General features: G+C 45.1%; 1 protein-coding gene across 2 annotated transcripts in view; it reads right to left on the bottom strand.

Annotated features, from left to right (window-relative positions):
- Nucleotides 1–19,868: 19,868 nt before the first annotated feature.
- Nucleotides 19,869–24,994, bottom strand: part of ATF1 (activating transcription factor 1) — a 209,544-nt gene continuing 204,418 nt past the window's right edge. For both annotated transcript variants that reach the window (XM_085654542.1, XM_085654543.1), the window contains exon 7: nt 19,869–20,874. In XM_085654542.1, coding sequence (XP_085510668.1) covers nt 20,730–20,874 — 145 coding nt within the window. In that variant the 3' untranslated portion in view covers nt 19,869–20,729. The remainder of the gene's footprint in view (nt 20,875–24,994) is intronic.

The following is a 24,994-nucleotide window of genomic DNA, read 5'->3' as shown; positions in this document are numbered from 1 at the left end:
CTGCTGCTACCCGCGCATGAGTCAGCAGTGGCAATCGGAGTGGATGGTAGCAGGAAGCCATTTTATACTGCGTCACTGGAGTCGGACTGCGTCTTTATCGGAGCTGAGGCAGTGTCTGAATCCTATTAACATTATTGCTGTGCCGGCAGCAGCTAGTCCAATGGTTGATGTCTGGAGTAGGGCAGTAGGACTGGACTTGTGAACTCGCAGGAGTCGGGCAGTTCACCAGGTAAGCCCCAAGCGGACATTTTTTAACTTATGTAGGCCCGTTTAGGGACTGGTTGCACTAAATATACCCATGGATACATTACTTGGCAGCACAGACTGCTATCTGATTGGGCACTGAAACATAATGCTGTGTGAAGATTTCATTTCTTACCAACCTGCAAGACTACATTCCTCTGCTGAGCTGCCCTGGACTCCCCGAGAAGTACAGTGTTCTTGTGCTGCCTCTCCCATGCAAGGAACAAGTTCATTGTCTACAAGTATAGCTGATTCTACCCCTTTGGAAGAGTTTCGAATTCTACACAAGAAACGGAGCAACAAAGTAATAATGTGGCTTGCATTGGATCATACAATGGTGTCAATTGGGGAATCCAGAATTATACCTTTATTCTTCTGGGTCAATAATACACAGCTAGGCCATTAGATGTCAACTCGGTTCAGCTCAACAAATCTTATAGTAAAGACAGCTGCAACATTTCTTACAAGGAGTACATAGCTGCTATAGGCATCCTCCTGGGCCCTAAAGAATTATCCTGACATGTCCCATAAAACTAATGACTTGCCCCAGACACTGCCCCCTGCAGGACAGCGACATAATATAATACTGCCCTGTCCCTGCCAAGGATCAGGTGTGAGTGGACACAGTGGTCTCCATGATGGAGGCTCTGGGCACAGGCACGTATTACTCAGTGCTGTGCAGAGCGGCAGAGCCCTTGCTGCCAGTTGGTGTCAGACGGGCTGGTGCTGCTTACAGCATCTCATCACACTGCACCCTCTTTTCCTGGCTCTCACCACATGCACAAGACACTGCTCCATCCTTCTCAGCACAGCCAGGTCTAGTACATGCACACCCTCGAGGCACTTCTAAAGATGGGGCTCTGAGGCGTGGGATTTGTGTATAGTGGTCTTGTATAGGCTTGGAGCGTGGGGCCCATCCCCATGTGTTGGAGTACTGCAAAGAGAAAAGGCCAGGACAGGGTGTTGAAGGCCTTCTCCAGGTACAGGATCAGGCAAGCGGCCCAGGGAAGGCAGTCGTATACTCGATCCTGGACGTGATATAATCAGCAGTGTTTTGAGTAGTACACCTGTCTGGGACAAACCTGCATTGGTCCTGATGTACCAGTAATGGGAGGACTTGGACGTAGAGTTCTGCCAGTATCTTACCCAAAATCTTATAATCTGCCAATAAAATTGCAATTTGTCTGTAGGATGTCAGCTGTTTATTCTAATGGTAGGCCATCCAGACCTGGGGCTGTTTCAGGCCAGGGCTTAGATCGCCTGTGTCACATCTGTGGATGTGATCACTACATCAAGGGAGGGAATCTCTGGCGGGGCGATTCAGGGCAGAGGGAGGGTGGCGAGGAATTGGTCTGCTATTACTGGGCCAGCCTACCCCAGGGCCCTGTACACAGATTATTTCTGTTATGGGGCATGAATCAGTGTCTTGCCAACAGTGCTCCTGCTCTTCCTCCCTCATGATGCACCCTGGAGGCGTGAGCCCTGAAATTATATTGTCTCAGGTCTGTTAATTTTGCATATGCAGTTTTGGCATCCGCTATCTAGGACGGTGATGCATGAGCGGAGTCCGCTGCCTGAGTCAGGGTTGCCAATTTGCGTTCTGTCTCTAGTATTCGTCGCTCTAGTGTAGCGCGGATCCCTGATATATGCCAAATACATGGCCCTCTTATGAGGACTTTAATGGCGTCCCATTCTAGCATCTTTGTGGAGGCCGTATTGGTGTTTTCAGCAAAGCAGCTCTGAATGTGTTTGTCTTGTTCATGACAGAATACTTTGTCTTCAAGGCAATTGCGCGTCATTCGCCAAGTGGGGACCGGGGCGGCCAATATTTAAGGGTGATAAGACATGGACCCTGGTCGGACAGGACCCGTTTAAAATAATCTGCACGTTGGGTCATGGGAATAACTACAGGCAAGCACCGGAAGTGATCTAGTCGCACCCTAAGATTGTGCAGGATAGAATGAGAATAGTTTGACTGTGGGGTATCTGCTTCTCCAGGTGTCCACCAGTGGCGTACCCACGTACTGTATCGTTCTGTTTGCATGTTGGCCAGAGAGTTGGGGTGGGGAAGATGGGATCCCTCCATGAGTATTCCAGTACACATTTGTAGCCTACCACCCAATATCCATGGCAAAGTGGTGAACTGGGTGAGGATGCCCGATAGAGAGTCCCAGAATGTTCCCTGCTCGGAATTTGGTGCTTAGATGCTGCCTTTGAGTATCAGCTGGCCATCCAGAAGCCCCTTCAGGAGAGCGAACCACCCCTCTGTATCAACTACCCTACATGTTTTCTGGAATGGATATTAGTGCCTTGCCTGAGTATGCTGAATATGAAGCTGCGCATAAGGTGCTTCGCCATCGCTTACGCTGTTTGTCTAGTTCCCCAGCTATTAAATTTGTTTCCTGTAATATGGTTATCTGCACTTGTTGCCGTTTAATGTATGAGTAAACGGCATAACGCTTGCGCGCTGTATGCATGATACATATATTTAGAGTGAGGAAGCTGGTATCAGTTGTGGGCGTTATGATGGAGCTTTGGCGGGGAGAAGGGGGAAGGCGGGGGCGAAGCCTAACAAGCCTTGCATGTTTCCCTGCAGTTGTGGATTTCTAAGGCCTATGGCACCCGCCTTCCATTGTGGTTAGGATCAGAGTGTGAGGGGAAGTCAAGTGATAGGCTGTAAACTGGGGAAGGAAATGTTACCAATACTGGAGACCTACCACAACAGGCAGTATGTCCAAACTAAACATGATGCTAACACACTGGTATAGTATGAAGGCGGACCGTTCCTGCGCCCTAGCTAACAATGCATGTGGCATTTGTGGAATCTGAATGGTTGGTGGTGCCAAGAGTCGGGCTAAACTATACTACTTGTGGTGTAATTTTATATTGACATTGACACAACTAGGTTTGGATAGTTGAAACATTTTAAATAAGCGTGTCTGCACTTTGAGGGGGTCACCAAAGGTGGAGTCACCAATTCTGCTGGAGAGGTGTTCGTATCACTGACATCTTCTTCAGATGTGAAAAATGTGCGGGCCCCTCTCGTCATCTGTGGCCAGTAAGATTGGGCCTGTATGGCCTTTCTGCATTTTAAGATGATCTGTTCCAGGTCAAGGGGTCCTGTGACAGAGCACTGGGGCAGGGATCTGGAACAGGGCTTGACTTTCTTTCCGCGCCGCCTGTTCCTGGGTTTTCACATTTGTTCAATTCGTCCCGGATCCTGGCGCGGGAATTCCTAGAGATGCTGCGCTATCCAGTCTAACGCCTCGGCAGGATCTGTAAAAAAAGGTGGTGGTTCCGTCTTGAGGTGTGCTGGGAATAGCAGTGAGTATTGTATCCCTCTTTGGCGGAGGTGGCGTTTTACTTCCAGGAAAGAAGATCGTTGGAGTTGCACCGCACAGGTGTAGTCAAGGAAAAGCATGATATGTTTGTCTTTTACTCGTGTGGGTCCATTTTGCCTATCTGCTCGCAACACTGCATCTCTGTAAAGGAAGTGAAGGAGTTTCACTAGTAGTGGAGGAGTGGGGGGGACACGGAGGCAGGCGGCGTGCCGGCACGCGGTGTGCTCGTTCCACTGAGAAGAAGGCAGTTAGTTCTGAGTCAGGTGTGAAAGATCTAAGCCATGTCTCCACGCAACTGATAGGGTCTGATTCTTCTACTCCATCCGGCAGGCCGAGGACTCCAATAATACTCCTTCGTGAGCGTCGTTCGAGATCATCTGTTCGTTCCTCCAGCGTCATACCCCGACTTTGTAATTCTCGTAGTTTTTCAAGTTCCGACTTTGCCAAGGGCTGTAAAGTGGAGAGAGTTTTCTCACCATCTGCGACCTGGTCAGCCAGTTTGCAGTGGTCGTCATGTAAGAGGATGGCTAGAGCCCCAAACCTATCCTCCATGGAAACCCTAGAATGGTCGATGGCCGCTAGTACCTTGTTTATTTTTCAGAAATGGAGACAGTGGCTCATGCATCCACATCTCTGTTGTATCTTTCCTTTTCCTCCCACCTTGGTACCTTCCATCCACCCCCGCCTCCCCACTCACCTTGGTATCTCCTGAAGCTTACCTTGGAATGTTGACAAACTGCTCGCCAGAGCGAGAGCGGTTGGCCTGAATAAAGAAGTGTTTCCTGAACCTCGGTCTCATCTTAATTATTACACCGGCGACGATCCTGTGGGGGGGGGGGGCAGATCAGGCCAACTCCCCTTTTTGTTTTGCTCTCGAAAACGATTGGAACAGCGGTGCAAACTCTAATTATAGCTGTTCTGGAGCGGTTGGTACCGGAATAGGGTGATGTCCAGTACGACAGCATACACGTCGTTCCATCATTTGGGAGGAAGGTTTTACTGACAGAAGGGAGGCATCTCCGATGAGCGTCTCGTCCTGTTGACACTCGACGTGTAGGAGTCTCTGTTCCTGTCAGCTTCCTTTCGGTCCGTGAACGCCTCCTCACGCCCACAAGCGGGCGGAGTTGACTGGGATTGCTGGAGAATCGTCTGGGTTGCTTCCCCACGCCCTCATGGGCGGAGATTATCGTGGCAGCTTCCGTGTCATGTAAGCTTATGGTGCGAGTTCAGACGAAGATTGAACGCCTCCTCACGCCCACCTGCGGGCGGAGTTCTACGCGGTGCCCTGGAGGATTAGTGAAGTCGTCCCTCCACGCCCACAAGCGGGCAAGAAGTAGGTGCTCGGTGGTGGAACTTTGCTGCGGGTACTGATAGTGGTCGGCGCTTACCCCTGCTGGGGTGTTCATACAGCGGGCAAGAATCATCGTGCTCCGCTGGGTCCTGGTTGACGGAGCATTCCTTTTGCGGATGCCGGTAGGAGATCTGTGATTTTCCCGAAAGATGGTTTGAACAGCGCTTCAGTCTCAGCTTTGTGCCCGAATCTTCCTGCTATTGGTTGGGCGTACTTTACTTGCCCTACAAGTATCCTTTACCGTGAGGCACGAAACTCTCTGGGCTGTCTACTTTAGGTTGGGGTAAAGTTAGCTACCTCACTACCACCATTGGGTTCATAAATTAAACTTGTCATTACCTATGCTGTTGGCGTAGACTGCTTTCATCCCTGAAGTGTGTATCGCATTGTGAAAACTTTCTTTATTCGGGAGAAGTTGTGGTGATACCTCAAACACAATTCTGCCAGCAGCGAACCATTTTAGGCCATCTATTAGTACTGTCTATTGGCTAATATACATGCTTATAATTTTAAAGTTTATGGTGAAAGAATGTTTGATCTATAGCTGTGCACTATTATATGTACTTACTGTGGGGAGTTTAAATTTTAACATTTGCTTGTGTTTGGACCCCTAGTGTCAATTGCTTGATAACGTCATTTGCATTTTTATTCCTTCTGTGTAAAATATGGGCACTCCAGGAATTTGCCAACCACCTTCTTTCCTAAATGACTGTGGAGATCCTGAGATTCATTGGAAGGAATGGACTAAGCTTTTTGAATCCTATTTGATTGCCATGGGTGGGGAAAGGTTTTCCGCCTTAAGGAAACAACACCTTCTCTTACACAATATCGGTGTTCATGGGCGAAAAGTGTATGAAACTCTGCCAGAACCTGAGTTGGAGGAAGAAGATGACCTTGATGTTTATGGCATAACTATGTTAAAGTTAGGTAATCATTTTGGGGACAAAATTAATGTGGTTCTAGAACGACATAAATTTTTCAGTAGGTCCCAAGGAAAAAATGAGTCTGTAAAAAATTATATAGCAGTTTTGAGAGGGCTAACTCAAAGGTGTGATTTTGGGGAACTTAATGATTCACTCATACGTGACCAGCTGGTTAGGTGCACAAGTAATAGTAGGATCAAAGAGAAGTTGCTATCCAAATATCCATCATTGGAAGAAGCCGTTTCTATAGCTCAGTCTATTGAACACACTGCCAAATGTATGAAGGAAATCAAAATATCTGAGGAAGTGGTAGCAGCAGTTCAAGTTGATGTGTCTAATAAGAATTTTTCTAAAGTCAGACAAAAAGGAGAGTCTTCCATAAAGTTTCCAAGAGAACAAAACGAATTCAAATGCTATAGATGTGGTAGTAGTAATCACCTAGCTAATAATCCGTCGTGCACTGCTCGCAATGCTCATTGCAAAAAGTGTAACAGAAGGGGACATTTAGCTAGAGTGTGCAGGGACAGCGAATCGAGCCAAGTCAAAGTTATCAGTGCACCCAGCGAGGACCAACTCAGTTATGTGTTCCAAGTAAAGAGTTTGGCGGGAAGAAATGCCAATGAATACCCTAAATGCAATGTAGTAATTAATAGCGAATCTTTTGAAATGTTTGCAGACTCCTGCTCTCCTTTTACTTTGTTAAATGTGAATGATTTCAGAAAAATAGAGAACCTAGTATGGTCATATCAACACCTGACATTTCACCCCATGGTTATACCAGAGATCCTATTCCGTTAGTGGGAATGGTGGAGACACAAATTCATTTTAAAGGGAGATCCACGATGGGGAAAGTTTATCTGGTCAGCTCAGGATCCAATCTCCTAGGGTGGCGCCACCATAGGGAACTGGGCATTATCCTTGATCCCAATAGCAAGGAACAGGTTAAATTAATTAAAGAAGCCACGGAAGAGTCACCCCTCTGTAATGAATTTCCTAATCTTTTCTCTAATAATCTGGGGTTGTTGAAACACTATCAGCATAAGATAAAAATTAGACAAGGGGCTAAACCTGTGGTGCATAAAACCCGTCAAGTTCCTTTGCTTCTAAGACAACCATTGAAAGAAGAACTCGACAAGTTGTGCCAATTAGGCGTCATCTACCCCATTGATGCATCCGAGTGGTTATCTCCGATTGTTATAGCTTCCAAGGCCAATGGACAGGGAATTCGCCTTTGTATTGATTTACGCAGCCTTAATGAAAACATTTGGGTGGAACGGTTCCCTCTTCCGAACATTAATGAAATGTTGTGTACTATGGGTAAAGCTAAATTTTTTTCGGTCATAGACCTTTCCGTGGCCTATTATCAAGTTGATCTTCACCCAGATTCTAGGCCACTAACAGCATTTGCTACGCCTTTTGGCACATACATGTTTGGAAGGATGCCTTTCGGCCTTGCCTCGGCGGCGGCTGTCTTCCAAAAAATGATGCAAAGGGTACTAGAAGGAATTCCGAACAGCATGTGTTTCCAGGATGATGTGTTAGTTTACGGTGCAGATGAAAAAGAACATGACTCCATATTTAGGGAAGTGTGTACCAGACTAACTAAAGCAGGCCTTACTGTAAGAAAAGATAAATGCAAAATCAAAGTCACGGAAGTAGATTACTTGGGTCACAATCTTTCCTTTGAAGGAATAAAACCTAAACTCGGTCTGGTTCAGGCAGTCGAGAACGCTCCTGTACCAACGAACAAGGAAGAGCTAAAGTCATTTTTAGGTCTGGTGGAGTATATGGCAAAGTTCATTCCCAATTTTTCAGAAAAATATGATTCATTAAGAGAGTTGTTAAAAAAAAATTTGTGAATTCAAATGGGAAAAAAATCACTCTGACTCCATAGACAATTTAAAAAAAGAAATTATTAGCTCACGTGCACTGGGCCCTTTTGACCATAGGAAGAGAACCATTTTATGCACTGATGCATCCAACAAAGGTCTTGGGGCCACACTAACACAGAAAGGGGATGGTATAGAAACTATCATAGCTTTTGCTTCCCGCACCTTAAACCAACCTGAACAGAATTATTCCGTAATTGAGAGGGAAGCTTTGGCATGCTACTGGGCCATTAACCATTTTAAGTTTTTCCTTTGGGGAAGTACTTTTACGGTCCGAACGGATCACAAACCCCTAACACACATTTTTTCATCTAAGAAAGTATTTTGTGAGTCCCCCAGGATAGCTAACTGGGTCCTTGGGCTGGAGAAATTTAACTTTCGCATTGAGTATCTTCCTGGTCAGGACAATGTCCTTGCTGACTATTTATCCAGATCTCCCATCACAAGCAACGCGGAGGCAGACCCTTTAGATACTCCAACTCTTTCTATTCTTATACCCTCTTTTACAGAGGAGGAATGGAATGAGGAAATGGAGAAGGTTTCCAGCATGGAGGCACTTAAAGGTCTCATCATAAATGGGTGGCCGGAAAAGTGTGGCGATGTTATGGAGAGCTTAAAGGGGTTCTGGGAAGTTAGAAATGAGCTGAACATCCATGGAAACAAAATTTATCGCAATTCTAAAATTGTGCCACCAGAAGCCCTCAGAGACAGGATAATAGATCTCGCACATGAAGGCCACTTAGGGAGAAGTTTCACAAAAGGAAAAGTGAGGAACAGTTTCTGGTTCCCAAAGATGGACTCAAGGGTAGAATGGAAGGTCAAGGACTGCTATAATTGTGCCAAAAGTGACAAGGTAAGATCCACTCATAGGGTTCCTCTTTCCCCTGTGGAGGTACCTACTGTACCTTGGACAAAATTGGCCGTGGACATAATTGGCCCAATGGATGCTCTAGGTCCTCAAAGGAGATTCATGTTTGTTTTGGTGGACTATACTTCCCACTGGGTCAATATCAAATTCACTCCTTCCACTACGACCAAGAACCTCATTGCCTTCTTAAAGTCAGTGTTTTCTTATGAAGGGGTACCATCCATATTAGTGACCGACAATGGGGTACAATTTACTTCGGAGAAAATGTTAATCTTTTTGAGGAACCATAACATCAAGCATGAGAAAACGGCACTCTACTGTCCCAAGGCAAATGGGTTAGTGGAGAGGATGAACCGTATGATCAAAGAACATATCCAACTGGCAATATCTAATGGGTTCAATGTAGACAATTCCCTGAGAGACTGTTTGTGGGCCTACCACACGGCACCCAATTTAGTGACGGGTATCTCTCCTTTTGTGGTGTTGAGAGGGAGAGAACCTGGAACAAAGCTGTTCCCCCTCTGGTTTGAAGGGGGTAAGACTGTTGTCTATGACAGAATAGGAAGTCAGGTAAAAGTTCAGCAACATCAATCCCGTTATAAAGGGTGGTATGACAAGAAATATGGTGTGAAGGATTTAAAAGCTAACACCAATGATTCTGCAGCGATAAAGAAACCCACTAGGGTACAATTGGGACAGAGTAAATTTTTTCCTCCTCAAAAGGTAAAGAACAAAGGGAGAAATGTGGTGGAATTTGAGAATGGTCAGGTATGGAGTGGGGATAGAGTTGCTATGTAAAGTTCACCTTGCTCATGTTCTGGGTTATGTTGGGTAAGGAGATGTGTTGTATCTTTCCTTTTCCTCCCACCTTGGTACCTTCCATCCACCCCGCCTCCCCACTCACCTTGGTATCTCCTGAAGCTTACCTTGGAATGTTGACAAACTGCTCGCCAGAGCGAGAGCGGTTGGCCTGAATAAAGAAGTGTTTCCTGAACCTCGGTCTCATCTTAATTATTACAATCTCCTTGCTGGGTTTTGGTGACTAGAGGGTGGCTGTGTATCGGGGTGGGCACTTATGATCCACTATTTGAGTGAAAGTCTACTCATGTTCCACTGGGACAAAAAGGACACCTCGCCATATTCCACTGTGCTGGTGCGCTGGAGCCCACTCTCCAAAGGGTAGTAGCTTGTTCACTTTTTCCCTGTGTCCAATGGGGTCAGATCTACTGGCTGGTGTCCACCCTGGTGTATGATTTACTCCTAGTGTATGACAAAACGGGTAGTGCTGAAGTTTGCCTTCCGTACGCAGAAGGGAAGACGTCCGCAGTTGGTGTTGTCTGTAGTTTTGTGGATTTGCAGGTTTGTATAGTGTCTGATCTCCCCCTGCGCCTCGAGTGTGGCACCGACATAGGGTTTGACAGGAGAGCATACTTGCGCACCTTAACGCCTGGTGGCAGCACTGATGTGGGGCACTTGTGGGAGGCAAAGTTGGAGAGACCATGGGTCTGGGCCCCCTGGTCGCTCGGGTCCTACCCAGTGCTGCTGCCCTGTGGAAATTAGCCAATCACACCACACCTCGATTATGGTGCAGAGTAGTAGCTCTGCCCACGAGGTGGTCCCCCTGCGCTCTTTACGGGGACCCGACGAGTTGCAGGGGCCTTGCGGCCACCACCGATAGGTTTAATGAGGGACCGTGATCAGGGGTGCAGGACTGGTGGGTTCCAGGTGAGGAGGGGAAGGTCCACTCTGTTGCTCCACACTATGCAGGCCTCTATCTTCCTCTGGAGGGAGCGGTGTCGCCGTGTAAGGGATGGGGCGGTCGCCACAAGTGAATGGGTGTGCCACAGGTGGTCTCTCCCCGTTGGCACCGTTCCATCAGCGGAGGCCTTCGCGTCTGTGCACCTCTTTCAGCCTGTGTCTCTGCCTCCCTGCCGCACAGGGTGTCGTAGGGTGAGTGGTGACACAGCCCCAATCACTGGCCCTCCTCACACGGCTCAGGCTCAGACGCCCGGTTCTCTTCTTCTCGCCTGTCCTCCACATGTGCAGCCATCGGGGTCCTGTTGTGCCAGCTGAGACTTTGCACTACTCCGCTGGGTCAATCCCTGGCTGCTGGGTGCCTCACATGGTGTAGCACATTCTTGCTCCTGGAGCAACTTCATACAGTCTGGGCCGGTCTCTCCTAATCAGGTGTTCCGTCGCTCCGTGTGTTGTCGCCTGCAGCCTCGCTAAGCCCCGGGTGTTCTGGAGAGCTAGAGCACTGCAGCTCAGCCTCGCAGTTCGGGCTGGACTGTTCCCATGAGGCACAGGGTCAAGACTGATTTGCATATGGCCATGTCTAAACTGGGGTGGCATAGTGGGCAAAAGAACGATGGATTTAACCCAGATCTCTTGACTGGGGGAGAATGTCTGCATTGTCAGCATTCCGTCCATCATTTGTTTGTTGTAACGCTTTTCGCCCTAAGTGGGATGGGTATTCCCAGACGTGGGACCCGTGCTCACTACGCCACTGGAGTCAAGCTATCCTGGCTGATGACGGCTGATAGCCAGAAACCGGTCCTAGGATGCTTGATTCCGGTCCAGGGAAGACATGGCTTGGCAGTTCGGGCTGGACTGTTCCCATGAGGCACAGGGTCAAGACTGATTTGCATATGGCCATGTCTAAACTGGGGTGGCGTAGTGGGCAAAAGAACGATGGATTTAACCCAGATCTCTTGACTGGGGGAGAATGTCTGCATTGTCAGCATTCCGTCCATCATTTGTTTGTTGTAACGCTTTTCGCCCTAAGTGGGATGGGTATTCCCAGACGTGGGACCCATGCTCACTACGCCACTGGAGTCAAGCTATCCTGGCTCATGACGGCTGATAGCCAGAAACCGGTCCTAGGATGCTTGATTCCGGTCCAGGGAAGACATGGCTTGGCAGTTCGGGCTGGACTGTTCCCATGAGGCACAGGGTCAAGACTGATTTGCATATGGCCATGTCTAAACTGGGGTGGCATAGTGGGCAAAAGAACGATGGATTTAACCCAGATCTCTTGACTGGGGAAGAATGTCTGCATTGTCAGCATTCCGTCCATCATTTGTTTGTTGTAACGCTTTTCGCCCTAAGTGGGATGGGTATTCCCAGACGTGGGACCCGTGCTCACTACGCCACTGGAGTCAAGCTATCCTGGCTGATGACGGCTGATAGCCAGAAACCGGTCCTAGGAAGCTTGATTCCGGTCCAGGGAAGACATGGCTTGGCAGTTCGGGCTGGACTGTTCCCATGAGGCACAGGGTCAAGACTGATTTGCATATGGCCATGTCTAAACTGGGCTGGCGTAGTGGGCAAAAGAACAATGGATTTAACCCAGATCTCTTGACTGGGGGAGAATGTCTGCATTGTCAGCATTCCGTCCATCATTTGTTTGTTGTAACAGCCTCGCATTCTGGCTGCGTTGCTGTTCCTTCCTTCGGTTGGGAAGAGTGGGATGACCTGTGGCACCTTGCTTTTGCGTGTCAGTCTCGCCACCGTAATTCGGACCGTAGAATCGGCTTGAATCTCTTTCCCTGGTGCCAGCGGACACTCCCTGTGACGCAAGGGGCGCGAGGCTGGTAGGTCGGGGTGTTAACGGCCTCCTCTTCCATGGGTATCTCACCTGTAGCCGGGCGCTGCCATGATAGTTAGGGCCGCCCGCTGGAAATGCCTCATGGCCCACCGTAGCATTCTCCCCAGAGCTCAGCGTGGACCGATGTTCTGTGTGACAATGGTTCGGTTTGGGGGCCCTACCAGTGCGGCTGGTGGACATTGGTCAGGCCAACCCACAGAGCTTCAGACTAGCATGTCCCCCATCTTGGAAGGCTCGACCACGCCCCCTCCCAAGGAGAGGGCTTGTTCCCAAAGATGAGGAACTCTGTTTTGTCAGAATTCAGAGTTGAGTTTTAGGCAGTTGGTCTTCATCCAGGTGGTGAAGTCTGACATGGTGTTTCGGAAGTTGGCACTGGTGGTACCAGCGTCTTTTGTGAGGGACATGACAAACTCAGTGTTGTCGGCATAAGAAATGATGCTGGGTCCATGGGTGTGGGCGATATCTGCCAGTTGCATCATGTATTAGCTGAAGAGGGTGAGGCTGAGGGAGAAGCCCTTGGGGACACCACAGATGATGTCTTTGGGTGCGGACAAAAAGGGTGGTAGATGGATCCTCTATGTTGAGTTGGAGAGGAAGGAGAAGATCCAGCAGAGTGGGTTGCACTGGATGCCAGTGTAGTGGAGCCTGATGATGAGGTTGGTGTGACAGTGTCGAAAGCTGCAGAGAGGTCGAGTAAGATAAGGGCAGCTGTTTCACCTAGGTCGAGGAGGTGTTTGATGTCGTCCGTTGCTGTGATCAGGCCGGTCTCGGTGCAGTTTGTGGGCCGGAAGCCTGATTGGGAGGGGGCGAGCAGGTTGTTCTCCTCGAGGTAGTCCGTAAGTTGGGGGTTGGCTTTTTCTGAATGCGTGGCAGGGAAGAGTAGTGAGATGGGGCGGTAGTTCTTGAGTTCATTGGGGTTGGCGGAAGGTTTCTTCAGGAAGAGTTTGACCTCCGCGGGCTTCCAGGCATTGTGAACAGTGGCTGTGGTGATGGAGGTGCTGAGTAGTTCTGTGAGAATGCTGCTGATTACTTCTCTTCTTGGGTTGTAGATGTGGTGCGGGCAGGGGTCCATGGGTGCTCCAGAGTGGATGTAGCTCTTGATGGAGATGGTATCTTTGGTTAAAAGCTGCTTTCCAGTCCATGATCCGGTGGGAGTGGGAGGCGTTGGTTTGGGTGCGCAAAGTGGTTGAGGTCGGTGGGATGGGGTTGAAGTTGCTGTAGATGTCAGTGATTTTGTGGTGGAAGTAGTTTGATAAGAGTGTGCCTTTATCAGCCAATTTTCTTGATCAGGATAAATGTAGATCTTGTTTCTCCAGAGGTGAGTTGCTACCACTGCCATGCATTTTGAGAATTTCCTGGGTGCGGACTTCAGAGCGACAGGGAGGACTTTGTACTGTTAATGACATTTTCCTACTATAAATTGTAAGAATATCCTGTGTTCTTCAGAATGGGTATGTGGATATATGTGTCTTGGAGATCCACAGAACATATTCAGTCTACTTTCATCAATTGTGGGTAGATTTGATGCAGAGCCAACATCCTGAATTTTTGTCTTTTGACCAATTTGTTTGTGTGCCTAGGTTGAGTATAGGCCCGCATCTTTGGGAGAAAGGAACCGCTTCTATTGCTTGTTGTGCGGATTGTGCCTTCTTTTTTAATAAAGACAATTGATGTTTTAGTGCTAGTTTTGGAGGTATTGTAGGTGGAGGATGTTTGAACTGGATGGAGTATCCATTCTGAATAATTTGTAGGGCCCATTTGTCTGTGTTTATGAACTTCCACTATGATAAATAATGTGAGACATTTCGCCTAACTGAGTAGGATACAGAAGACAGGGAGTGTGATCCTCACTGTTTTGAAGCAAGTCTGTTCTTGGAGAAAAACGTACAGTCTGTCTGTTGTTGATGTTGTTGTCCTCTGCCTGGGTTATTCCTAGATTGGAATTGTTGCAGTTGGAGACCCAGAGACTTGAAATGGAAAGACCATTGAGTAGAAAGAACCCTTTGTCTAGATTGAAACATGTAGTCCTTTCAATAATATTTGGAACAGTAAACATTTTTCCTCACCTCCAAACCCACTGCTTTTATGGTTTCTGCTTCTTTTTTTAATTCTTTCCATTTCTTCATTAGTGTGTGACCAAAAAGAACTGCATCTGTAAAAGGAAAGTTCATAATTTTTGATTGAGTGTCTGGTTTAAGTGAAGTCAGTCTGAGCCCAGATAATCTACGGAGCTATATCTCATTACAAAACTGAGTAAAAGCCAAATTTGGCTCATCTATGGCTGCTTTGATGGATTGGTTTGAAACAGCTTTACCTTCTTGTATGATTTCCATGAAATCTTCTCTCCGGTCTTTTGAAAGAACATCTGTAAACGCAGCCATGGATTCCCATTAGGATCGGTCATATCCAGCTAATAGGGCAGATGGACTTGCAGAGTTAAACATTTTCCTGCACAGTGCATCCAATCTTTTGGTTATCTTTTCAGAAGGGACTGGAGTCTCTGGAGCCAAAAGATGCTTCTTTTTAACTGCAGAAATAATGATTGACTCAGGCTTAGGGTCTTGCCTCAGATAGATAGCATCTTGTTCTGAGGGGCAGTATTTTTTATAAAGTCAAGGGGTTCCTGCCTTAAAAAAAGAGAAAGGAATTTTTCTTCTGCAAGCTCTGCATAACCCAGTACCAAGGGTAAGGTGGGTCTTGGTGAGGTTTGTTATATCCTGAGTATTACATTTAATTATAATTAGTCTAGGTCTTCCTAGCTGCTCAGCCAGAGTGAGAGATGGTAACGGAATGTTGGTGTGACTGTGATGAATGGAATGCCTGGGTGCCTGTGTGGATGAGTGATGACAGTTGGAGATGGGCTGAGCAGCTAGGCAGGCTGCTCCTGGTGGGGCTGGTGTAGGAGCTGGTACATGGCTGAACTAAGACTGATATCATTTGGAACTGGAACCAATAAAGAAGACTTAGAAACTTACAACATGGCTACCAGTGTCTTCATGTAAAGAGTACAACAAGGTTCTTTGTTGTAGCCTCTCCATTATAACAGAAACGTTGTGGCGTTTGTAACTGTATATTCAGTGTGTTGGCTCCTCTAACTAAAACATCCTGGAAGGTCAAAACACCATTTATAGGAGACATTCTTAGTGGTGATGCTGCTGGAAAAGTAGGAGTGTAGGTGGAATAGGCACTAGTGGAATAACTCCTAGTCAGTGAGGGAGATTGAGAAGGAGTTCTTCTTTTAGGTGTTTTTGGCACTGAATGTTTGGGTGTAGAGTATTGTTGATGGCCTTTAGTACGTTCGGACACTGCTGGTGTAGGTCTTGGTTCTGATGTCAATGGACAAGGTATTGTACGTATAGACAAAATGGATCTTGGGGGCAAATAAAGAGGAGGAAGACATTCCAGAAATGGGCCATCCTGAGGAATTATCAAGGTTGGTCTAGTCTCCCTAATATCACCAAGTTAAAGGGATCAGAAATTGAAAAAATACACTTCTTAGTGTCTCAATGTCGATTTACTTGAAGTCACAGATACTGATCTTCTTGACATCGAATGGGGATGGGTTAACGTCGAGTGTTCCACAGTCAACAATCTCCCCGCCAAAAGCTGTGGATTTGGAACAGGAAGCGACATCAAAGGTAAACCTAGTAGTACCTGAGGTGTTGTCGTGCTCCTTGCAGGGCACTTCACAAAAATGCACCACACTTGATGAAAAATTGGTGAAAAAAGTAGTATAGCTTCAAAGATGTCGAATGAAGCAAGTAAAATTAACTTTCTGTGTGAAAAGTTAGAGAATAAACTGGGTAGAATAACCCACAGAATTTTCAGAGAGCCTCTCATCATAAGCCGGAAAAGAGAACACTGCATGCTGGGAAAGGAAGCTGCTGGCTTCCTAAAGTAACAGTGTATTTTTGTTACACTCGGTGAACTCTTGATCTGACAGGTTCCCTTTTTACAGAATTTTCGCCTCTGCAAGTGCTCAATGGAAGTGCTTCACAATTCAACTCATGGCTGCCTTGTTGTCAGGTGCGGCAATGCAGTCTTTTTACATTGTTTAGATATCTTTTATAACAGAAAATTTCAGCCAAAAAGCAGGCCTGTCATTTCTTATTGAAGGTAACTCTATAAAGTGGGGGCTGAGATATTACCTCAAACGAATAAGGATTTTTTAAGATTTAAAGAAAAAGTGTTCTGGGATCCCGCAGATGCATGGGAATATTCTGTGTTTATGACTTGAAATCTGTGAGGCTCCTACGATGCAGAACTACATGTTAGTTAAAAATCGATATCTCCGGAACTCTCTAGTGGATTTTGTTTATCTTGATGTCTAAAAATTTATAAAAATATAATCTATTTTTATAAATTGGTGTTGAATTACTTTTGTGTTGTGCTACTCTTTTATTTCGCTGATTGGTGCTTCTAAATGCTTTACATTAGGTTACTTTGTATAAGCCTTGCTGCTCGAAGCCAAAGCTACCCAGGGTTGAGCTAAAAGTTTTGCAAATAAGTCTGACTCGACACAAAAAGAACTCTTTCTGAACCACGATCTGACTTATCCCAAGTCCTAAACTAAATGCAAAAAAGAGATACGGATACTCTGACCCCCTAGGCCTGGTGGTGGGGTTCCTAAGGGACCCCAGCTGGGTTTAAAGACGTTGAAAAAAGAATAATTGCTGCATATTTGCAGAGAACCTGCACTGGTTTTAATAACCCACGGGGTGTGCATGGTCCCGGGATGGGAACGCATGGGGATTTTCTTTTGGGGAGGTCCCTCCCTAAGGCCCCGGGAACCCCATTTCCCAGGGCTGCCAGCTTAATAAAGGTGAGGGAGGTGTACAGCCCTCCTCCCCGAGTCACAAAAAGGCCCTGGGTACACCACCTCCTGGACCGAGTAATCACATGTAGGTAGGGAGGCACGTGGCCCCATACTGGGACCTACATACACCGAGTACCCCACCCCCCAGTTCCTACATTTATTAAGAAAGGGAGAGGGGCTGCATAGCCCCCCTCTTTGAGCCTTTAAAGGCCTCAGGGACCCCTTCCCCCCAGGTCCGGCTCACTAACTGTGCCCCTGAGACACAAAAGTTTCCCTGCACACACTGGCGCAGGCAGAGAAACGTGTGTTTGCTCCCGTCTAGTGGGAGCATTTTTACATTTCCTGTCAAACTGGAGCAAATACCAAGTCTGCTCCAGAGGGCGGGAGAATTAAAAATGTTCCCACCGGCTGGGAGCAGAATTGTGTTCTGTTTCCCTGCCAACACTGATGCAAGCAGGGAAACAAAACAGAGAAGCAAAAGTGGATATGTAAATTTTATGTTGAAGCCACACAATCTCAACATTGCGAAGGATATCTGAAAAACATGGCAACTGCAGCTTTGCTACAGACTTGTTAAACAGTTGCTTCTTACTTGAGGAGAACATCTAGCAAAGTTCTTATGAGCTGAAGTCTTGTTATAGACATCACACTATTTCTTCTGAATCAAAAAGGACATCTAATAATGACTTGAGTTGTTGTAGCTATATGTAAGGCTAGACTGCCTGGCTTTGTTAATGCTTGTTTAGATTGTATTCTAAAATGGACTTCCAAGGAGACCGCAAGACTTGTTCTCGTCGCGAACTTGGGTAAAACCAGAGTTTTGTAGCACCGACAATAAAATTTAGAAAAAACAGACTACCCAGATGAAGATGATGGAAAAAAAGCAGAGCATGACAAGTAAACAACCCCGGAAGATTTAAGAAAACTGACATTTAAGAAACTACCATCTCTGTTAGTGCAGTTCTTAAATAGGTGCAAAGGTGACACGCATGCATCTTATGAGAAGTCTCAACACCAGCTGGAAAAGCTGAAAGAACTGCAGCTTTACAAACAAGATTGAAAAAAAATATATAGATGAAATTAACCAAGTGACAGGAGTAATTTACAAGATTGTTTGACCAAACATTTGTTCAGGTAACGTCTCAAAATTTCATAAACCTATGGTGCCCATGCAGGGATGAAGTGGCCTATGGGGCAATCAGGCAGCTTACGATAGCCTCCTCTGAAAGGTCAGTGGGTGGGATGTTCTTTTGGCTGTTTGCAAGGCGGTTTTTGATAGTCTGCGGCGACATTTTTCCCCGTTAATTTTACGTATTTAAAAGAAAAATTGCCTGTGGCAAACTCAAATCCATGCAGTCTTCCTACTTGATAAAGCACCTATGAGAGCGCATCTTTACAAGTTCAAAACTGCCCCAGTTTGTGAACATGGGCCACTTTTTCAGCTTTCTGATTCACTAATGGGGCCACTTTTCTTTTCGTGCCCACATCAATTTTCTATCCTAGTCCAAATATGTATCCATGCAGTTCAATGTAGCGGACAAAGGACAGTGGAGTGCAGACAGAGGGTGCAGAATCACACACTAGCCAGATCCAGTATCCTCTAATAGGTGGAGGCCCTCCATGTAGGGCTGAAGGGCCAGGGATGTAAGAATATTTTCCACTAGTGTACTGATCTTACTTTTTTCATGTTAATTTTTCAGACGCTATACTCATTCTGCTACTGGTCCATTTCACCAAATCGCGTACTTTCTGGGAGCCCGTAAGAAAACCATCAGCCTTGTAATATATATTCCCTCTGCTTCTTTGATGCATCTGCTTCAGGTGTTTTTGAGGAGGTTGGGAACGACGCAAGCCTACTGAGCTCAATGCATACACTTTCTCAAATATACAGCATAATTTTAACATAGCTTAGAGTGGCATACAACACTTTAATTAATAAAAGAAAACTTATATAGACTTTGAAGATTAACTATTTTTGTTTTTCCCAGAACCACAATTAAGAACAAAAGACATACCAGAGGGGGTCTCAAAACTAAGGGCCTCCAGGACAAGATTCAGGCATCTGTTGTCATTGGACAGCAGGAAACAAGGAGCTGGGATAGGTAGGTAGAAAACACACAAGTAAAGCATTAGGACCAAGAAAGGAGAGTGATGCATAGTGGACTGTAGACAAAAGTGGCCATGGCTGTGCAATTTTTTCAACCTTTAAGAAGCAGTTTTTGTTTCGCCAATCGACACACTAATTTCCCATTAGTTGGGACATGAATCTAATTTTTAATCAATGCACTTTTTGCATATCAAGGTTTTCAAGGTCATTAAAAGGAAACCTTCATCAAGAGGAATGTATAAAATGCAGTGTTTCAATAATATCCTTCTGGAAAAAAACATCTGATATTTTAAAGCTAAATTTGCAATGTAGGTTACTTTCTACTTTAACGTCTTTAACAGTTTTCTAGTGAAATACCACAATGTGCAGTATTAACTTTCCAAAAAGAAATTCTGATGTTTTTCAAGAGCTGTAAGCTCAGTGGTGAAAATGTCTTTTGCTTGCACTTAGCACCAATGAAATTTTGGACAATTGGCCTGAGCATTAGTCTCTTTCCTTTTTTAGTCTACAAGACTTTCTCTTTTTTAAATGTCAAAATAACATCCACTAGGGAACTCTGCAGCAGTGATATAGACTAAAAATACCACAGTGTAGCCAGAAACAATACGATACTCATTATTACCACTGAATGAGCGTTCATTCTATGTTCTGCATCGAAGCAAGTTACATTTTGTGATTTGATGGTAACTCATAATTCTTATATCACAAGCTCACTTCCTAATATGTGTTCTATTTTTAAATTTTATTGTTTTGTATGCAAGTTTATTACTGTATTCCTTACATCTCGGTTTAGATTTTTTTTTTACTAAGCACATTTAAAACATTTCAGAAAGAAAATAGGCAATAAATTTGCAATAATGCATATAAATCAGTTTTTGAATTGATATTTCAACACACCAGGTAACCAGGAATAAAAAATAGCTGAAACCTCTTACAGGCTGTTGGTGAGGTGTACCCGTTCATCCCAGATTTTTTGGTTGCAATTTATTATGTGCTTTATAGACAATTGGAAGTCTGTTCGAGGCAAACTACCTAGGCATTTCTCAACATAGTCTTAAAAATTGACTGATGACACAGCAAAAGAACAAAACCATTCAACAGAGTGTGCATTTAGAACAAAGAACGAATCCTGTCAGAAATAATTACGGTTTCAATTAGCTTCTTACCGTGTAGATTTGGATTCACAGGACCAACGTACAAATATCTAAAGCACATAAACCAATGAAAAAAAAACAGAAATCAGAACCTACGCAGGATTCAGATGTTGCTTTAGCAATACAGCAATCACACTTTTATGAAAAATGGTCTGCATTATCTTTGTAATTCCTTTGTTTAGTTTTCTTGAGTTGCATGATGCTTGCAGTTGTTCCAACTGGCAGTTTATTCTTTTTTTCAGTTTGCATTATCAGTCACATACTGTAAGCACTTTCCTTACAGCTTATTAATGGTGTGACAACAGGATAAAAAAGTTAAATTTTTTTGACCTCTCTTTTTTGTTTTTAGAAATGTAAATATAAAAAAGTTCCCATCTAAAATTCATGAAGTTCTCCACAAAAAACAATGTATCCATGTTTTGGTTGTTTCTTACACTGCTTTATGACAGTACAGATCTTTCAAAGTCTTTAGTTCTTCAATTAAAGTTTTGTTTTGATTTTCAAGGACAGCAACTCTATTTTCCAAACATTTAACGTACTCTTTCTTCTTTCTGCGGCATTCACGGGCTGCTTCCCTGAAAACAAAAGCATATTTTGTTAGCCCTCATAAAGAAAATGGTAATGCCTATGGCTCACCTGCTTTGCCACATGCCTGATCATTATGTCTCACTTAATGTCTGGTTTGCCATCTCAAAATCAGTTATCGCAGCCTCCCATGACTACCTAAGTTAGTCAATATGGTTTTAGGACCCAACACACTAAATCGCATAAAAACAAAAACATCACAAAATATAATTCCGGATTATGACAAGATTTCAAGCATTAAAATACATTCATATGAAAACTAGGGGATGGATTGAGTACAGGTCAATAAATAGCAGTTAATATGGGGGGTAAGAAATAAAACCGAAAATAATTTAAGAGAGATGAAGGAAAGAAAACATCATGAATAAAAATCAAAGCAACAGTACAATAAAGGAGGATAAAATATTAATCTAGTGCACTCTCTGAGGCCCTTTGAAATCCGCAAAAATGTGCCGCAATACATTTAATTATTTATGCACGTGGAGCAAATTGTAGGAAGGCAACTGAACAGTTCTTGTCCTAAGTTTGCAAACCTTTCAGTATGTTGGTATAAGGTGGACAAAAAAATAAAATGGAAAACAGTCTCAGCTTAAACTACCACATTTGTGAAAAGGCTTGGCTTGAAGAACCTGATCAGTAGGCTAATCTTGAAGAAAGAGTTAGAACAGCAAGTTAATTACCTTCAGTAAAGCTCTTTCTGGTGGATAGTCTAACAGCACATTCCTCAATGACTCCTGTGCGGCAACAGATGGCGCCACCCTCGTACCACCACAGAAATGAAAGCGCAGTACTGCATATAGGCCACAACCTTGCGCACTGACATGAGTTTCTTAATCTTTCTCAACACTATACTACAACTGTAGGTGATGGAGATCTGAAATCTAGCCTGGGTGCTTATTACGCTGTGCTGATGTCCACTCAAAAGAACGTGGAGGAACACACATTAGAAATAGTATCCCCCAGAAACAGTGTTGCCAGTTGGAAGTAACTTGATGGATACTTCTAACCGCTGATTCCACACTTTAGAATTGAGACCATAGTAATATTTCCTTAAGGTGTAGGGTCTGTGGAGTGGATTCAAACCAGAAAGTCTTGCAGGACCGAGAGGGCATAATGGTCCTCTCCACGGATCTGGCTATCAAGGCAATAGTGCTTTGTAAAAGTATGCACCAACGCACATGTCGCAGCCTAGATGTCTAGGACAGACACTACCCTTGCCAGCAGTTGTTCCAGCTTTAACCATGGCGGAAAGTGCCTGCATGCTTTTTGTATTTTCCAAAGAACTATTTACCTCAACAGAGCTCTCATCTGCACAGCTCTACTGTTCTTGGTCCCAGCAAAATCAACAAAAAGCTAGTCATTCCTGTGGTGGACTCTTGCACAGTAAACAAAAGAACTCAGGGCTCTTCTAGGGGCAAACCGATAAAGCCTCTTCTCCTCTTTCAAAGGATGCTGCAGAGTGAAGGACTATTGTCTAATATGAAAGGGAAAAAACTCTTTTGGCAGGAAAGTGGTCCAAGTCCTCAGCACCAACTGATCTGGAAAGAAAGTGGTGAACTGAGGTTGCAAAGTTCACTTATGCAGCGTGCAGAAAAGATTGCAATGAGAAAGAGTTTTGATCATGAGATGTCATTGGGAACAACAATCCTTGGGAGGACCAAATTGAGGTCCCACTGTGGCATGACAAAAGGCTTCGAAGGAAACATGTGGGTCAGACTCTCAGAAAGCACACCAGAGCAGGTGACTTTAAAACAGAAGGCTGACCTGGCCAACATAAAAAAAGCCAAATGTGTCACCATGTAACCCTTAACTGTGACCAATGCTTGGCCACGCTGGGCTAACGACAAAACAATTTAATAAATCACAAAGTACAGCCTGCTGAGCATCAAGTTGACAGGGCCCATTCCAGACCACAAACTTCTCCTAAAGTCCAGCATAAATTGATTTTATTGAAGAATGCCTGGTTACAAGGATGATAACCACTACCTCAGCTGGCAAATCAAAGGAACTTAGCTGTTGCAGGAGAATCTCCCCGCATGGACCTGTAGGTTGTGAAAATATATTGTAGGACCCTTCCCTGTTGCTATGACAAGAGGTCTCCCTGGAGGGTTTGCCGGACAGGAGGACAAATGTTCAGGCTCGAGAGATCTGGGTACCACACTCTCCTAGCTGAATCTGGGGTTATCAGGATGACTCGGGCGCTGTCTGTACAGACTGATGTTTGGAACCCAAGGCAGAAACAATGAGTCTACCAATGCCTCCCCTAGAGGGAACCGTAGCTTACATAAGTTTTGACACTGCCTGTTCTCCGAGGTTGCTTAAAGATCTAGCCGAGACAGACCCCACTGTTTGAAGATGCTTCGTGGACCTCCAGATAAAGATCCCATTTGTGATCTACAAGTGGACGTCTGCTCAGCTCGTCCGCTCTGGTGCCAGCGACCCTGCCAAGAAGTTGGTGACCAGAAAGATCTGCTGGTTCAGTCATCTCTAAAGGAGCAAGGCATCCGTGCACATTAATCAGGACCCACTCTGCCCTGCGTGTTACAGTTGGCACTACATGGCAGTTGTGTTGTCTGTAAGGAACTGCCCAGGCTCCGCTTGATGGTCGGCAGGTAGGCTTTCAGTGCCATCTGGACAGCACAAAGCTGGAGCTAGGCTCAGCATAGGACCAGAGGCCTCAGATATCCTCTCCAAGATAACTCAACTACACATCAGTATCGACACATCTATCAAAACTGGGTACTCTGGGTGGGGCACGGCGAGTGGTCTGCTGCAGGTCAAATTGTTGTTTGTCTGCGCCTACAGAGGATCCTGAGCCATCTCATGAGAGATCTGAATAAAATTGAAGAGAAAGTGGGGCCCTCTAAAACCATTCAAGGGCCTGCATTAGTCATTTGGTGTATGGGTGAAAAGGTATTGAATGCCAGAGTAGCTAGGAGTGTCTCTATGAAGGGAAGTCTCGGTGTAGCATTCAAGTGTAAGGTTAATAGGTTATGTTAATATAGATTATAATGCACCGAATCACCCCAGAAGAGGTATCTCGGCGCAGACAGCTTATGAGCAAGGTAAGAGGCTGAATCAATCCTGAAATAATGCAGTTTTAACAAGCTTCCTAAAATTAATGTAAACTTCACATTGGTGTATATGAAGTGGAGTGTGTTCCAAAAAAAGGGAGCCAAATAAGAAGAGGATCTGCCCCCAGAACGCGTTTTGAAAATACGTGAAACTGAAAGCAAGACTTTGTCACTGGATCTCAAAACTTTAATAGGACAATAGTGGATGAGCTTAGCTGAAAGATAGCACTGGCCTTGCCCTGCAATGCCTTGCGAGTCAGGCAGCTGACAAAGATTATTATTTTATGAATCAGTAACCTATCGAGCATACGCAGCAGAGGGGTGGAAGCCGTCCCAGCTGGGAGATTTTAAATGAGACGTGCTGCCATATTTTGAATTACTTGCAATTTGCTGTCTCATTTATTGCACCCAAAAGAGTATTACAGGAGTCCAGGCGACTGATAACCAGGTAGCGCCTGGACTAGCGTCTTCTTCTCTGAATATGGAAGGAGAGGGGAAATTCTCCATAGTAACCACAGTATGTGAAAACATGAGCGAGTAGCGGCTGCAACCTGTTCTTTCTTAGTAAGTGCCTGGTCTAGGCACACCCCCAGATTCTTTACCACCAACTTGGTAGTTGGAGCTAGACCAAGTTCAGAGGGTCACCACTCAGATTTCCAAAGCTGCTGGGCCTTGCCAAACAGAAAAAGAAAGTGGGCAACCCAATCGACCCTTGGAGGCTTGGGAAAATTAAGTATTAACAAGTAAAGGTGTCTGCAAGTGATTTGCTTAACTACACTCAGTCTGACAATTCATACATTGATATATCAAGGTTCCAGCCGGTGACCTTCAGTTAAAAAATCTCTACTTTAGTTCTCAATTTCTTGCCGAAAGAGCTACAAAAGATACCAATGCAACGGGCATGGATTCTTCATTAATCAGATTTATGTAATATAGATATAAAAGGGTACAAAAAGTTTGTAACAAATACAAAAATGACCGAGGTTTACAATGAAATTCTGTGCTATTAGAACCTCCATGTCATTATTGAAAACAT

Source organism: Triturus cristatus, chromosome 4_1 (assembly GCF_964204655.1).
Source record: "Triturus cristatus chromosome 4_1, aTriCri1.1, whole genome shotgun sequence".
Classification (NCBI taxonomy): Eukaryota; Metazoa; Chordata; class Amphibia; order Caudata; family Salamandridae; genus Triturus; species Triturus cristatus.
Note: the sequence above shows the minus strand (reverse complement) of the source record. Positions and strands in the feature narration are given on the sequence as shown.